Below are 16399 nucleotides of genomic sequence, written 5' to 3' on the forward strand. Positions count from 1 at the left end.
AGCATTTCCACTAAGATCAGGAACAAGACAAGGTTGCCCACTCTCACCACTCTTATTCAACATAGTTTTGGAAGTTTTAGCCACAGCAATCAGAGAAGAAAAGGAAATAAAAGGAATCCAAATCGGAAAAGAAGAAGTAAAGCTGTCACTGTTTGCAGATGACATGATACTATACATAGAGAATCCTAAAGATGCTACCAGAAAACTACTAGAGCTAATCAATGAATTTGGTAAAGTAGCAGGATACAAAATTAATGCACAGAAATCGCTGGCATTCCTATATACTAATGATGAAAAATCTGAAAGTGAAATCAAGAAAACACTCCCATTTACCATTGCAACAAAAAGAATAAAATATCTAGGAATAAACCTACCTAAGGATACGAAAGACCTGTATGCAGAAAATTATAAGACACTGATGAAAGAAATTAAAGATGATACAAATAGATGGAGAGATATACCATGTTCTTGGATGGGAAGAATCAACATTGTGAAAATGACTCTACTACCCAAAGCAATCTACAGATTCAATGCAATCCCTATCAAACTACCACTGGCATTTTTCACAGAACTAGAACAAAAAATTTCGCAATTTGTATGGAAACACAAAAGACCCCGAATAGCCAAAGCAATCTTTAGAACGAAAAAAGGAGCTGGAGGAATCAGGCTCCCTGACTTCAGACTATATTACAAAGCAACAGTAATCAAGACAGTATGGTACTGGCACAAAAACAGAAAGATAGATCAGTGGAACAGGATAGAAAGCCCAGAGATAAACCCACGCACATATGGACACCTTATCTTTGATAAAGGAGGCAGGAATGTACAGTGGAGAAAGGGCAGCCTCTTCAATAAATGGTGCTGGGAAAACTGGACAGGTACATGTAAAAGTATGAGATTAGATCACTCCCTAACACCATACACAAAAATAAGCTCAAAATGGATTAAAGACCTAAATGTAAGGCCAGAAACTATCAAACTCTTAGAAGAAAACATAGGAAGAACACTCTATGACATAAATCACAGCAAGATCCTTTCTGACCCACCTCCTAGAGTAATGGAAATAAAAACAAAAATAAACAAATGGGACCTAATGAAACTTCAAAGCTTTTGCACAGCAAAGGAAACCATAACCAAGACCAAAAGACAACCCTCAGAATGGGAGAAAACATTTGCAAATGAAGCAACTGACAAAGGATTAATCTCCAAAATTTACAAGCAGCTCATGCAGCTCAATAACAAAAAAACAAACAACCCCATCCAAAAATGGGCAGAAGACCTAAATAGACATTTCTCCAAAGAAGATATACAGAATGCCAACAAACACATGAAAGAATGCTCAACATCATTAATCATTAGAGAAATGCAAATCAAAACTACAATGAGATATCATCTCACACCAGTCAGAATGGCCATCATCAAAAAATCAAGAAACAATAAATGCTGGAGAGGGTGTGGAGAAAAGGGGACACTCTTGCACTGCTGGTGGGAATGTGAATTGGTTCAGCCACTGTGGAGAACAGTATGGAGGTTCCTTAAAAAACTACAAATAGAATTACCATATGACCCAGCAATCCCACTACTTGGCATATACCCTGAGAAAACCAAAATTCAAAGAGAGCCATGTACCAAAATGTTCATTGCAGCTCTATTTACAATAGCCAGGACATGGAAACAACCTAAGCGCCCATCATCGGATGAATGGATAAAGAAGATGTGGCACATATACACAATGGAATATTACTCAGCCTCAAAAAGAAATGAAATTGAGCTATTTGTAATGAGATGGATAGACCTAGAATCTGTCATACAGAGTGAAGTAAGTCAGAAAGAAAAAGACAAATACCGTATGCTAACACATATATATGGAATTTAAGGGAAAAAAATGTCATGAAGAACCTAGGGGTTAAGATAGGAATAAAGACGCAGACCTACTGGAGAACGGACTTAAGGATATGGGGAGGGGGAAGGGTGAGTTTTGACAGGGCGAGAGAGAGTCATGGACATATACACACTAACAAATGTAGTAAGGTAGATAGCTGGGGGGAAGCAGCCGCAAGGCACAGGGATATTAGCTCGGTGCTTTGTGACAGCCTGGAAGGGTGGGATGGGGAGAGTGGGAGGGAGGGAGACGCAAGAGGGAAGACATATGGGAACATATGTATATGTATAGCTGATTCACTTTGTTGTAAAGCAGAAACTAACACACCATTGTAAAGCAATTATACCCCAATAAAGATGTTTAAAAAAAAAAAAAAAAAAAAAAAGAATTAACAGAGAGGACAACAATGGCACAAAAAGCAGGAGGGGGGATAAAAAGAGGTAAAGTATCGTAAGTCCCTTACATTTCCCATAAAGTGATAAAAGTAGTAATTTATAGTAGAACTAATAAGAGTGCATGTTATAATCTCTAGAGTAACCCACCAAACAGAATATAAGAGAATGCATAACTAACAAGGTACTGGGGGGGAGAGAAAGAAAGAAAGGAAAAAAAGACAGCTGTGACAAATAGAACATAAATATAGTAGATTTGAACTTAAATATATCAGTGGTTACATTAAACGTAAATGGACTACATTTACATAAAACCAATGTGAAAAACAAAACTCATATATATGCTGGGTTTTGGTACAAAGATAGCCAAGTATTTCAACGTAACCGAGTAAAAAGTCAAGAAACAGACGTACAGAAATACATCCACTTGACAGATGACAAAGATGTCAGTGCAGTACACTGGAGAATGGAAGGTTTTTCAATATATGAGCCAACTAGTTATCCATATGGGAAAAAAATGAACCTGAACACTTAACTCAGTAATTGCAGGTAGATTATAAATCTAAATGTGAAAGACACAAAAAATAAAACTTCTAGGAGAAAACGAGAGAATATCTTCTTGACCTTGAGGTATGGGAAGCTATCTTAAACAGAACACAAAAAGTATAAAAAATAAAGGAAAAGATTAACTGCTTTTCATTAAAATTGACGACACCTTCATCAAAAGATTCCATTAAGAGTGAAAAGGGGGCTTCCCTGATGGCGCAGTGGTTGAGAGTCCGCCTGCCGATGCAGGGGACATGGGTTCGTGCCCCAGTCCGGGAAGATCCCACATGCCGCCGAGCGGCTAAAAAAAGAGTGAAAAGGCATACCACAGAGCAAGAGAAGACATTTGCAATACATAAACCTAACGAAGGACTCAATCAGAATGCATAAAGAACTCTTATAAAATAGGCAAAAAGATTGAACAGGCACTTCAAAAGAGGCTATCTAAAAAGCCAATCAACATACCAAAGGCATTTAAACTCACAGGTCATTAGGCAAATGTAAATTAAAACCAAAATATGAGATTACTGCACCCACAATTAGAATAGCTACAATTTTTAAAACCGATAACATCAAGTATTGGTGAAGGTGTGAAGCAACCAAAACTCACACACAGCTGACAGAATGTACAGGTTACAACCTGAGATGCGGTTCTGAGGTATAAATCCTACAGAATTGTGTACATGATATGCACTAAAATATATGTATATGAAAATTCTCAGCACCACTATTATTAATAGCCAAAATCTAAAAAAAAATATTTTAATTAAAAAACCTAAATACCCTTTAAAAATATATGATGGGTAGAATAGATAAATTGCAGCATATTTACACAATGGCATACTACACGGCAATGAAAATAAATTTAACTACTGCTATATAAACAAAACAGATGAATCAAGACATAAGTAAATGACACCAGACTCAAAAGAACAGATATAGTATAAATCCATTTATATAAAGTTTAAATACCTGCAAAAGTAGTCTGTGGTGATAGAAATCAAAATAATAGTTACCTTTGAAACTGGAAGGGGGAACAAGGGAGGATTCTGGGGGAACCAGTCATGTTTTATTTCTTGATTGAGGTACATAAGTGTGTTCACTTTGTAGAAATTCATTACTTTCCACGCTTGTGACATGATGATTGCTGTGATGGTTAATTTTGTGTCAACTTGACTGGACTTCAGGATGCCCAGATAGCTGGCAGAACATCATTTCTGGGTGTGTCCGTGAGGGTCTTTCCAGAAGAGATAAGCATGTGAATCGACAGACTAAAAACTTTGCTCTCTGCTTGATTTGGGATATCCTTCTTCTGCCCTGCGGCATCAGCACTCCTGTGTCTGGGCCTTCGCACTCAGACTGGGATTACGCCACGGGCTGCCCTGGTTCTCAGGCCTTTGGGTCTGGACTGGAACTACACCACCAGCTCTCCCGGGTCCCCAGTTTGCAGATGGCAGATGGTGGGACTTAGCCTTCACAATCACATGAGCCAATCTTTCATAATAAATCTCTTTCTACATGCCTCTCTCTCTCTGTGTATCCCATCAGTTCTGTTCTTCTGACAGCTCCAATTACAGCTGTATACCTCTCTGTACTATGTATACTACAATTTTAAAGTGTACCCACATACAAGGCTTTCTTTTGGGGTAATGAAAACTAGACACAAATGGTAGTTGCATAACACTGTAAAGGTACTAAATGCCACTGAACTGTACACTCTTAAAATGGTTAAGTTTATGTTACATGAAATACCACAGTGAAAAAGAAAAGTAACCCCAAAACTTGACCTCAATAAAACAATGTATATATTTATTAGCAGACATTCATGACTATAAATACTAAGAGTTGTAATGCCAAACTTACCAACTGCCGTGTCACCATCTAACAAGTTGTCATCTTCAGAAGTCTGAAAGTCCATAATCACACCTGCTCCGTCTAAAAGCTCCTCGTCACTACTCGCACTTGTTATACTGTTGTAGCTGTTTCTATAGTAGCCTCTATGAAACAGCTGCTCAGACTCCATTTAGCTGTCTGCTTACCTGAAAAAACAAAGGGGGGAAAATGGCTTTAACATTTTCCCAACATATAATAAAAATCATCTACTTAGGGCTTCCCTGGTGGCGCAGTGATTGAGAGTCTGCCTGCCGATGCAGGGAACACGGGATCGTGCCCGGGTCCGGGAAGATCCCACATGCCGCGGAGCGGCTAGGCCCGTGAGCCATGGCCGCTGAGCCTGCGCGTCCGGAGCCTGTGCTCCGCAACGGGAGAGGCCACGACAGTGAGAGGCCCGCATACTGAAAAAAAAAAAAAAAAATCACCTACTTTAATAAGTCGAAGGAAACTTCTGATCTCTGTATTAAAAAATATATATATCCTAACTTGATTCACTGTAACAATAGCTAACTCTATTGTGTTAAGTCTTTGGGGATCATTTAATAATTCTATTCTCACCAAGAAGCTGTAAAAAAGAATGAAGAATTTCTTCAGGTAGTGGTATAAAACAATCTCCAAGATCAATTGTTAAGTTAAAGGACAAAGTACAGAGAAGGGTTTATAGTACACTACAATATATGTGGGGGGTCCCCCGAAAAAGGGGGGCTGTGGTAGAGGATGAAATACAGTACACAACTGGTTGTGTATGTACAGTCCATCTCCGGAGGGAGTTCCAAGAAAGCTCCCCACAGGGAAAAGGAACAGTGACTGAAGTACCAGGTCTGAGAGGGAAACTGTATGTCCCTTTTGAATACCTTACCAGATGCAAATACTAATTTTAAAATACTGTCATTTACACATTTTTAAAATTTCATTCTCCTTTCATCATTTTAAAATTTATTTATTTATTTTTGGCTGCGTTGGGTCTTAGTTGCTGCGCGCAGGCTTTCTCTAGTTGCGGTGAACGGGGGCTACTCTTCGTTGCGGTGCACGGGCTTCTCATTGCGGTGGCTTCTCTTGTTGTGGAGCACGGGCTCTAGGCGCACAGGCTTCAGTAGTTGTGGCGCACGGGCTCAGTAGTTGTGGCGCACGGGCTTAGTTGCACCGCGGCATGTGGGATCCTCCCGGACCAGGGCTCGAACCCGCGTCCCCTGCATTGGCAGGCAGATTCGTAACCACCGCACCACCAGGGAAGTCCCCATTTTAAAATTTAAACCTTCAGAGCCCATGGTCAAATATCAGCCATGAAAAGTATGATAATAGGTCACGATTTCTATTTTTTCCCAGCAGATAACAAGTAAGCACACGTTTCACTGTTCTTACTCCATACTTTAAAAACAATGTAACTCCTAAATTGTTTGATGTTTTAAACGCATCTACCTACTTGCTCAACACCCAAATGACAGTTCAACATTAGTGAGCTAGACACCTGCAACAGGCTTGAGAGGTTCGTGTGTGGGACTTGATAGGTGAAGCCGTAGGAGCGGTCCACCCAGTAAGCCTGGTAAAGCAAGACTTCTTAGCTTTGTCATGATGAGTACACATAGAAAGTAAAGGATGAATGGAGTGACGTGCACTCCAATTCGAGTGCTGAATTCTAGCACTGAAGATTTGAAGGGGTTTAAGATAATCTCTTGTCCTCAGTAAATGTTCCTTCGGCACATGGAAAAACAACCTCAAAGAGCTGCAACGATTAAAAATTATTTGTAAAGCTTTTACACTTTTTAGAAAAATAAAATACTGATACTACTTTTAAAAGGTATACTATATAAATTCCCTAACTTCAAGACCACCTGAGAGAAGGTGAAGCTTGAGAGCTCTAGTCTCAGCATCTGGCACAGTGACTGGAACATAATATACGGATAATAGTGGTCAAAATGCCAGACTGTTTTCTCAATCAACCAGGTGAAAAAAGAGAAATGAATTCAGTCTTCAATAAACAAATCCTCTCTACAACAGTGTTAATCTGGTCTTGGGAGAATAACCAAAACCTAGCACCTAAGTTACAAAGAAAACATTAAGTATTTACCACTTTGCAATTTTATTAATGTTTTATGATTACCTCCACCAAAGACAGCCTATTATACTGAGACTTGTTAGAATATACTAATTAAAACAAGAGTTTTGGGATTCCCTGGTGGCACAGTGGTTGAGAGTCCGCCTGCCAATGCAGGGGACACGGGCTCGTGCCCTGGTCCGGGAGGATCCCACATGCTGCGGAGCGGCTGGGCCCGTGGGCCATGGCCACTGGGCCTGCACGTCCGGAGCCTGTGTTCCGCAACGGGAGAGGCCTCAACAGTGAGAGGCCCGCGTACCGCAAAAAAAAAAAAACCAAAACAAGAGTTTTATTTTAAGGTAAATGTTAAAATAGAATAGTATGAAAATAACTGTTTATGCTAAGAACTCTGCAGTATCCATAGAGGTGATCAAATTCAATATTGTGGCTCTTGAGTAAATAACTAAAAGGCTTTTAAAAGAAAATAAGGATTAACAGTTCAAGAGTCATTTTAACTTTGATTAGCAAAGCACATATGCCAAGATTTTGCAAAGGACACAGACATTCTATTTTTCACTTCTTTACACGACGGTCACACTAGAAGCGCTGAATGCATGTGATAACATACGTCAATGAGCGTTAATTCGCTAGAGGCTATAGAACACTGAGAAATCGCTCTAAAATAAAACTGTCTGTGTCCTAGGCCCTCAATCAGCAAGTTCCAACATAGCCCCTACATTTTATCCCTGAAAGTCCTCAAAAACCACTAGTGATGACTGCTAACTTAACCCTTTCAAAATGTCTAAAAACTTCATTTCACAAACACCTCTGAGACATCTAGACTCCATACCTTTCCTTATAACAAGAGCAACCAACTCTGTTCCAAAGGTTTATTAAACTCAGGCCTGCATGGGTTCCTATTTCTATAAATTCAATAACTTAAAAAGAACTATTCTTATTAACCCAGAGACCTGTAGAGCTGACCTGTGTGATCAGCAGCCACTAGTCCTGAAACACGGCTCTAAGGAGAAATACCTACTGCACTTGTAGGACTTCATGACAAAAAAGAATGTCAAGTATTTCATTAAAAATTTCATATTGATTCCATGCTGAAATAACACTTTAGATATACTGGGTTTAATAAAATATATTATTAAACTTAATCTCACCATTTCCTTTTTACCTTTTTAATGTGTATACTAAGAAACTGAAAATTTCATATGTGTCTTGAATTTGCAGCACAACTGTTTCTATTGCATAGCACTGCTATACAATAGTCAAGATTCTATGGTAGCATAAAAGAAATACACAGAAGGAACCTGGACACCAGTGTTAAATCACTCTAGGTTTCAAACTCGATTCCCAGGCTTGACTACAAGAGGCTATTTAAACCATAATACAGCAGCTGAAATTTGGCATATAAAAAATGAAAACAATACGACAAAGTCATTTTTTTCCTTTTAAATTGTCAAAAATATACTTAAAACCATTACAGAACATTATAATAGACACAGCGGCTTGCAAATACATTCTTGCAGAGCTAGGAAGAGTACAGTTAACCCGTGAAAATCTCTAAGGAGAAGGCCTGGTGCACTGCAGTGAGTTCCCAAATGATCTATGTACAGTCACCCTGACCTCTGTCATCTGATCACACCACAGCCAGCATGGTCTTTTCTAAAAGCAGGTCTGATGGGTCATCTCTGCACATGCCATGGATTTAGGTCTTAATCACTTCTCACCATGCTTAGCAGACAAACTCTTCCACACAGCACACAAAGCCCATGCAGCCCGGCCTCTGCTGCCTCTCCCGGGGCGAACATCTCCCTCTCAGCCCCACCAGGCCGGCCCCAGCCCCTGACCTAGGCTTAGCTGCTCCCTGAGCCGGGAACAGACCCTCACCTCCTCATCTAGGTAATGCTCCGAGGCATTCTTCAGCTCTCACCTCAAGCATCCCTTTATTCAGTTAACAAACTCTCAAGCAGGGACTTCCCTGGTGGTGCAATGGTTAAGAATCCACCTGCCAATGCAGGGGACACGGGTCTGTGCCCTGGTCCAGGAAGATCCCACATGCCACGGAGCAACTAAGCCTGTAAGCCACAGCTACTGAGCCTGCGCTCTAGAGCCCACATGCCACAACTACTGAAGCCTGCGCACCTAGAGCCTGTGCTCCGCAACAAGAGAAGCCACCGCAATGAGAAGCCCATGCACCACAACCAAGAGTAGCCCCTGCTCCCCACAACTAGAGAAAGGCCGCATGCAGCAATGAAGACCCAACACAGCCAAAAATAAAAATTAATTAATTAATTTAAAGAAACCCTCTCAAGCAGAGTTTACTATATGTCAGGCACCATCCTAGGCACATTACCAGTTAACTCATTTAAGATTGGTACTAAATACAACCAAAACCCTAAATCTTAGGTGCTGTTATCATCCTCATTTAACAGATGAGGAAACTGAGGCACAAAGAGTTGCAGTAACTGGCCCAAAGTCATGCAGCTGTAAGGAAAGCCTTCCTAACCTACCTCCTACCCGGGCCAGGCTTCCCTGACCAGGTCAAATTCTCACTGTGAGTTCTCACACCTCTCCTTGACAGCACTTAGCCCAGGGGTAACGTCACCCCGATTCACGTGATAAGTCCTCCCCTCTGGAGGGTGGCATGAGGCCTGGCTGTGCCATCTGTACTCAACTCTGCAATGCTTAGCACAGTACCACGCACCTACGAGGGGTTCGCGTTTTTAAAGTAAACTTTTTATTTCGAGATACTGCGATTTCACATGTGGCTGTAAATACTACAGAGAGCTCCTACGTACGCTTTACTCAGTTTCTTCCAACGGTAACTTCTTGCGCATCGTGATACTGACACTGACTGACACAGAACTTTCCATCACAAGGACCCCTCGTGCTGCCCTTTACAGCCTCACCCACTTTCTTCCAGTCCCCCACCCCTTCCTTAACCCCTGGCAACCCATAATCTGCTTTCTACTTCTAAAACTCTTCCACTTCAACAACGCTGTATAAATGGAATCGTACAGTCGACCATTTCAGGGATTAGCTCTCTGCACTCAGCATGACTCTCTGGAGAGCCATCCAGGGGGTTGTGTGTGTCAACAGTTCTTCCCTCTTCGTTGCTAAATAGTGCTCCACGATACGGACACACCACATATGTTTGTTTAACCATTCACCCGTGGGAGAATTATCTGCCTCTTTTCTAGGTTTGGGCTATTATAAACAAAGCTGCTATAAATACTCATGTACAGATTTTTTGTGAACTTAAGGCTTCATTTCTCTGGGATAAAAGCTAAGGAGTGCAACAGCTGGGCCATATGGTAACTGCATGGCTGGCTTTTAAATAAACTGCCAGTTTAACATCCCAACTTTACAGCCCTACCAACAATGTATGGGTGAGCCTGTTTCTCCACATCCTTACCAGCACTTGGTGGTGTCGGATTTTTTCTTTTTTTTTTAGCCATTCTGATAGGTGTGTAGTGGTATCTCACTGTTCTTTCCATTTGTATTTCCCTAATGGCTGATGACGTTGAACATATTCTTATGTGCTTACTTGCTACCTGCATGTCCTCCTCAGTGAAATGAGTGTTCATATCTTTTGCCGATCTTCTAACTGGATTGTTTTACTTCCCAGTTTCATATTTTAGAATATATATTCTAGATACTAGTCCTTTGTCAGATATGTTGCTTGCAAATATTTTCTCCCACTCTGTAGCTTGGTTTTCTTCCTTTTGATAGGGTCTATCACAGAGCAAAAGTAATTTTGATGAAGTTCAACTTGTCAGTATTTCCCTTAAGGAGCGTGCTTTTGGTGTCAACTCTAAGAAATTTACCTACCAAAGATTTCCTCCTAAATTTTTTCCTAAAATTTGTATAGCCTTACATGTTACATTTAAGTCTGTGGTCCATGTTGAGTGAATCTTTGTATAAGTTGTAAGACACAGGTTGAAGTTTGTTTTTGTTTTTGGACGTATAGGTAGCCAACTGCTCCAATGCCATTTGCCAAAAAAGTTATCTTCCTGGGCTTCCCTGGTGGCGCAGTGGTTGAGAGTCCGCCTGCCAATGCAGGGGACGCGGGTTCGTGCCCTGGTCTGGGAAGATCCCACGTGCCGCAGAGCGGCTGGGCCCGTGAGCCATGGCTGCTGAGCCTGCGCGTCCGGAGCCTGTGCTCCACAGTGGGAGAGCCCACAACAGTGAGAGGCCCACATACCACAAAAAAAAAAAAAAGTTATCTTCCTTCCACTGAATTGTTTGGGGGTCTCTGTCAAAAATTAGTGGGGCATATTTGTGTGAGTCTATTTCAGACTTCTCTGTTCTGTTTCGTTGATCTGTGTTCCATACCTAGAGCAGTAAGGACAGTACTGACTACTGGAGCTCTTGAAATTGGATAGATTGATTTCTCACACTTGGTTCTTATTTTTCAAAATTGTTTTGGTTATTCTAGTTCCTTTGCCTTTCCATATAAATTTTGGAATAGTCTGGTCTATAGCTACAGAACCTTGCTGGGTCAATTAATGTCTATAGTATGAATGAATAGCAAATGCCTAACGGATGACAGATACATCTGTACTTGGATGTTGCATGGGAACCCGAATTCAACAAGACCTAAGCCAAATACATATTTGCCCCAAACTTGCTCGTCCTCCCCCTCTCCCTATCTCAGTTTACAGGATCACCATCTACCTGGTAGCCAAAGTCAGTTCTGAGAGTCACTGATTCATGCATTTCACAACCATCTGCTGAGTGCCCAGCATGTGCTGGGGTGATGAGTAAGAAATGGTCCCTATTCCCAAGGCAGTGAACGTGAAAGACAGACAAACAATGACATATGGTGTGAGAAGCGCCAGAGGAGAAGTATGCTCAAGGTACGTGATGACACTGAGCAGGAACAAGCTGCTGCCTGGGAAAGTCTGCAAACACTGAAAGAGGAAATGAGCACTGAAGGATTAGGACGCATCAACTAGGCCAACTATGAGGTGCCAAGTCAATAAAGGAAAAGAAAAAAGTACATGCAAAAACACAGCAGCATAATAAGACCTGCTCGGGTAGCTTATGGAAGAGGCAGGGGCTGGAGAGTAGCCGGGGAGGTGGACGGACGCCAGAGAAAGGCAGGCGCTCCTAGGTCCTGCTGAGGAACTTACTCGTGACAACACGTGGGAAACCATTAAGAGGTTTAAAAGAGAAATCACCTGATCAGATACAAACTTTAACAAGGCAACAGCAGCAGCAGTGTGGAAGGCAGAGGAGAAGGGCAAGAGTGACCCGGGGAGGACTCCAGGAGACCTTGAAGAGCCCTGGACACAGCACAGTAAGGTCATCACCGAACTGAGTCATGGCCACAAGAAGAAGTAGGAAGGGCTGCGAGGGACATTTAAGAGGCCATGGTAGCTAACAAAACGCGAGGAACGTGAAGGAGAAATCTAAGGTATCTGCTCGGTTTCTGACTTGATTGATTCAAAGCAGCTGGAAGAAACAAAGTGCAGTCTCCAGCAGCTTGTAGGACTCAGAACCAGAGCATTCTTTCCAACAGCAGGATTACACACCCAGGCTTTAGTCCTATTCCAGGCCAGACTGCAGTGAGGGCATGGCGACCCTGAGTGCACCAGTCTAGCCCCAGAACTGCAGACACTGAGCGGTTCAGCACCAGAACTGGGGGGTGGGGAGCAGAACGAGGGAGACCTGGAACCCAGAGCCTGAGGGAGGCACGCTGCTTCTTCATAGCTTCCAACAAGGTTCTGCCCTCTCATCAAGGGGGCTGGGTAGGCCTGAGGACCATGGCTAAGTTGCAAAGGCGTGTCAGTCAGCTATCTGACAGAACAGCAGGCACAATCAACCCCAGAGAAAGAAGAAAAGAAAATCCCAAATGTCAGCAGCCAAAGAGATGAACAAAAGTCTCAAGAGCAGGTCTTCCCTGGTGGCACAGTGGTTAGGAATCTGCCTGCCAATGCAGGGGACATGGGTTCGAGCCCTGGTCCGGGAAGATCCCACATGTCGCGGAGCAACTAAGCCCGTGAGCCACAACTACTGAGCCTGTGCTCTAGAACCCGCGAGCCAGAACTACTGAGCCCACGTGCCACAACTACTGAAGCCCAAGTGCCTAGAGCCCATGCTGTGCAACAAGAGAAGCCACCGCAATAAGAAGCCCGCGCGTTGCAACGAAGACCCAACACAGCCAAAAATTTAAAAACAAACAAACAAACAAAAAGTCTCAACAGCAATAACCAGAGGGAGGTGGAACTCTGACTGATGTAGCCACTTGGAAGTAAAGAGCTTCCTCATGTAAATATTTCAAGAACTAGGTGTGCGAAAGACTTGTCAAAGATTAAAATGTGACAATGAATTTCAACACGATCACTTACACATTTACTAAAGTTTGTAAAATGGCCACTCGTGTACCAGAAACTGTAAAAAAAAAAATACAGATAAAATTTTTATTTATTAATGGCATCATATCTGTATAGGCCTTACAGCTTTCAATAAACTTCAGCATAAATTACATAATATACTGTCCTCAAAAGGGATATGGTAATTTTTTCCTATAAATTACTATATATCCATATAATGACAGGCAACGCATGACAGATGTCACAGAAGACACTGAAATTGTTACAAGAGCTCGGGGAAAAGATTGCATCCATCTGTAATTGATGATGAGAAGACTTCTTTGGAAGAGACACACTTGAATTGGACCTTAAAAGGTAACTGGGAGGGATTCTCTGGCAGTCCAGTGGTTAGGACTCGTGCTTTCACTGCCAGGGGTCCAGGCTCAAACTCTGGGAGGAGAATTAAGATCCTGCAAGGCACGTGGTGTGGCCAAAAAAAAGGTAAGCGGGATCTTATGGGGCAGAGGTGGGAGAAGAGGTTAGTTCATTGAAGCAACAGTGAAGCATTGGTGTGAATCAAGCCATGGAGCCAAGAAGGTGACAACGACATTTGGCGATGAGTGAGCGTGTGCAGAGAACACAAGTCCAATGCAAGGTTTCGTGGTCAGATAAGTCTGGGTAATAAAACATACCCTGTGTACAACTGTAATGGTTAACAGAATAAGAAAGGTTCTTGAGAAAACCTGTAGTAAACATTAACTTCATAAACAAAATTTATTAAAAGTTTCTCAAATTTATTTTACCAGGGAATGACCCCTCTACCCATTATAACATCATGAAACTTAGATCAGAACGTCACTATATTAAAAAAGAATTTACCCTAATACAAATTGTCAGTACTTACATGACAGTAATGAAACGCATTTCTCCCCAAAGTAATATTTCTTGATGTTTTATCCTACTGTCCATTAAGTTAGGTGCGTGTCCAAATCGCTGCACCTTAGATATGTCTCTTCAAAAAAGTATTAAATGGACAACCTGCTAAAGAAAGTGGCTTTCTATTCTGAAGAAAATTTCCCAGATTCATGAATATTTTTAGATCCAGTCAAAAGATAACTGCTAGATGATTTTAAAAGGAAAAACACACACACAAATATAAAAGTCAGACTATAACAAGTAAAAAGGTAAACAATCCAACAAAAAGATGCTGTGGAAGACTTAGACTTTGAAAACTAAATAATTTCCATGACTTTACAAGACAGAAACTGTTCAACTACTTCCCATGAGGGCAAGAAATGTATTTACCTGACATGGTTCCAATCAAAGCTGCAGATCAAATCTCTCTATATTTCAGCAATGCAAATGGGCATTTTCCCCACGTGGGTTCATCTTTCATTTTATACTTAACCTTATACTTAACCGAAGAACACTGATCTTTAAGAATCAAAATGTATCATAGCTACAACGTTTATATACACACGTGAAAGTGCATAATTAAAAAACACAAGAAGAGCTTATTAGAGTAGTGGCGTGAGGATTAAAAAAAAAGATTTTCCAGAGTTTCTGTAATTTTACATTATTTTTATAACTGAAGAATAAATGGACCTGTGCTGCCATGTCTCTCACCCCATCTTTTCTTCCAGCATTTTGTTAAGTCTCGCTCGCAATGAAGTGCAGCCAGTGAGAGCAAGAGCTCTGAAATCACATTGCCAGGCTTCAGTCTCAATTCTGACACTGACTGAGACCTTGGGCAAATTAATTAAATCCTCTATGCCTCAGTTTCCACAGCTCTATAACGGGAAAAATCAAAGTACCTACTTCAAGGGGTTGGAGTGAGAATTGAGATAATCCACAAAACCACTTAGGAAAGATCCTGAACCACAGAATTCACTGAATAAATATTAACACTTATCATATTTTAGATCCCTGCTGAAAAGTCTGACTAGAAACTAAGATGAAAGCTCTACAAAGCAGTGATAGTGGCCAAACCTCACAGGATACTGCTTTGATATCTGACCCACCACAGAGATCAAATCTGGCTTCCTGAGCCATCTGAAAATTATTACCAACATGTCACAACAGGAAACGGAAAGCTTATCACCAACATGACCTGGAAAACAGCCAATTCACTGACATAAGATCCTAACCTCAGCAAATCCTTCCCCTAAACTGTATATATCCAAAACCGGGTTAAATACTGGCATTCCTAATGAGCTATGTATGATTGAAAACACATGCTAAAACACAAGTTCGAACTAAAGTTGTAGGTACTATACATTCATATTGACCTCTTAAAATAATGTGACCTGTTTTTCAAACAAAGATTCAGTCTTTGAAGAGTGTGGGGAGTTAGGTGTGGGAGAGCTGCAATCTGCCTTGGGTTCTTCCAACAGTGGCTGTTCCTATTAACCAGAGGTCATAAAAGCTGGCTTAAGCTGAGTAAATAACTGCAGGGCACACACCTGGTTTTTAAGCCACAGTCTGTAACAAGAAAATCAGCAACAGCACCTTTTAGGATGAAATCAACAACCTATACACGAGCATATTAACTTCTCTGTGTACTCCCGTGCTACACAGACAGTATTTTCCAGTGACTCACAGAAGCAAGTAAAATTGACTGACATCAGGTAAATTATTTCCATGCCGACCTCATCAAGAAAAGATTCTTCTAAATTAACTCTTGAGAGATGAAAAGTAAAGCATTTCTGGAAAGATTCAACAATCAAAGACAAACCACAGTGAAGCTGCTGTAACTGAACTGCATGCTGTAAACTCAAAAAAGTTTATAGTTTGCAGAACTGAACTTTTGAATTACCAAAGAGAAAAAATGGTACGGTCACTGTTGATTCATTTCTTATTAAAAAAAAAAAAAAAAAGAATTTTCTTCCAAAGGAAACACAAATCTCGGCCTCTAATATGCATAAAGTATGTGTAATTATCTTCTAGGTGCTCCAGTTTTGAAATGCTATACAAATAAAGCACATTATATACAATATCGATTTCTGAGTCTAAGGTGGTTTCCGGTCCAAGTCTAAGAACAAAACACAAATGTTACACATACACACAAACTATGTCTTGATATACACATAAATCTAAAGAAAGAGACACTGAACTTTATATTTGGGCAAATTTCGCAAAAGTAAAACCCACAATTAATCTTTTCCTGGCACCTACGTCCATTCTGCTCAAAGGTCTTTCGGCGGTTCCCGAAGGAAGCAGGTGAAAGCTCAGAGAACGCCCGCGGGCCACACCTGCTGCGGGCAGGGTCAGCGTCCCAGGACGGAGAGGCTAGCGGCCCGCCCCTGCCCCGCGGACGCCACGG

General features: G+C 41.3%; 1 protein-coding gene across 5 annotated transcripts in view; it reads right to left on the reverse strand.

Annotated features, from left to right (window-relative positions):
* Window positions 1–16399, reverse strand: part of CLCN3 (chloride voltage-gated channel 3) — a 97655-nt gene that overhangs the window by 80781 nt on the left and 475 nt on the right. For all 5 annotated transcript variants that reach the window (XR_004350248.1, XM_032634137.1, XM_032634138.1 and 2 more), the window contains exon 2: window positions 4684–4859. Coding sequence is in view for 4 of the 5 variants with exons in the window: in XM_032634137.1 (XP_032490028.1) it covers window positions 4684–4843 (160 nt within the window). In the remaining variant the exon portion in view is untranslated. The remainder of the gene's footprint in view (window positions 1–4683; window positions 4860–16399) is intronic.

This window comes from Phocoena sinus, chromosome 6 (genome assembly GCF_008692025.1).
Source record: "Phocoena sinus isolate mPhoSin1 chromosome 6, mPhoSin1.pri, whole genome shotgun sequence".
NCBI lineage: Eukaryota > Metazoa > Chordata > Mammalia > Artiodactyla > Phocoenidae > Phocoena > Phocoena sinus.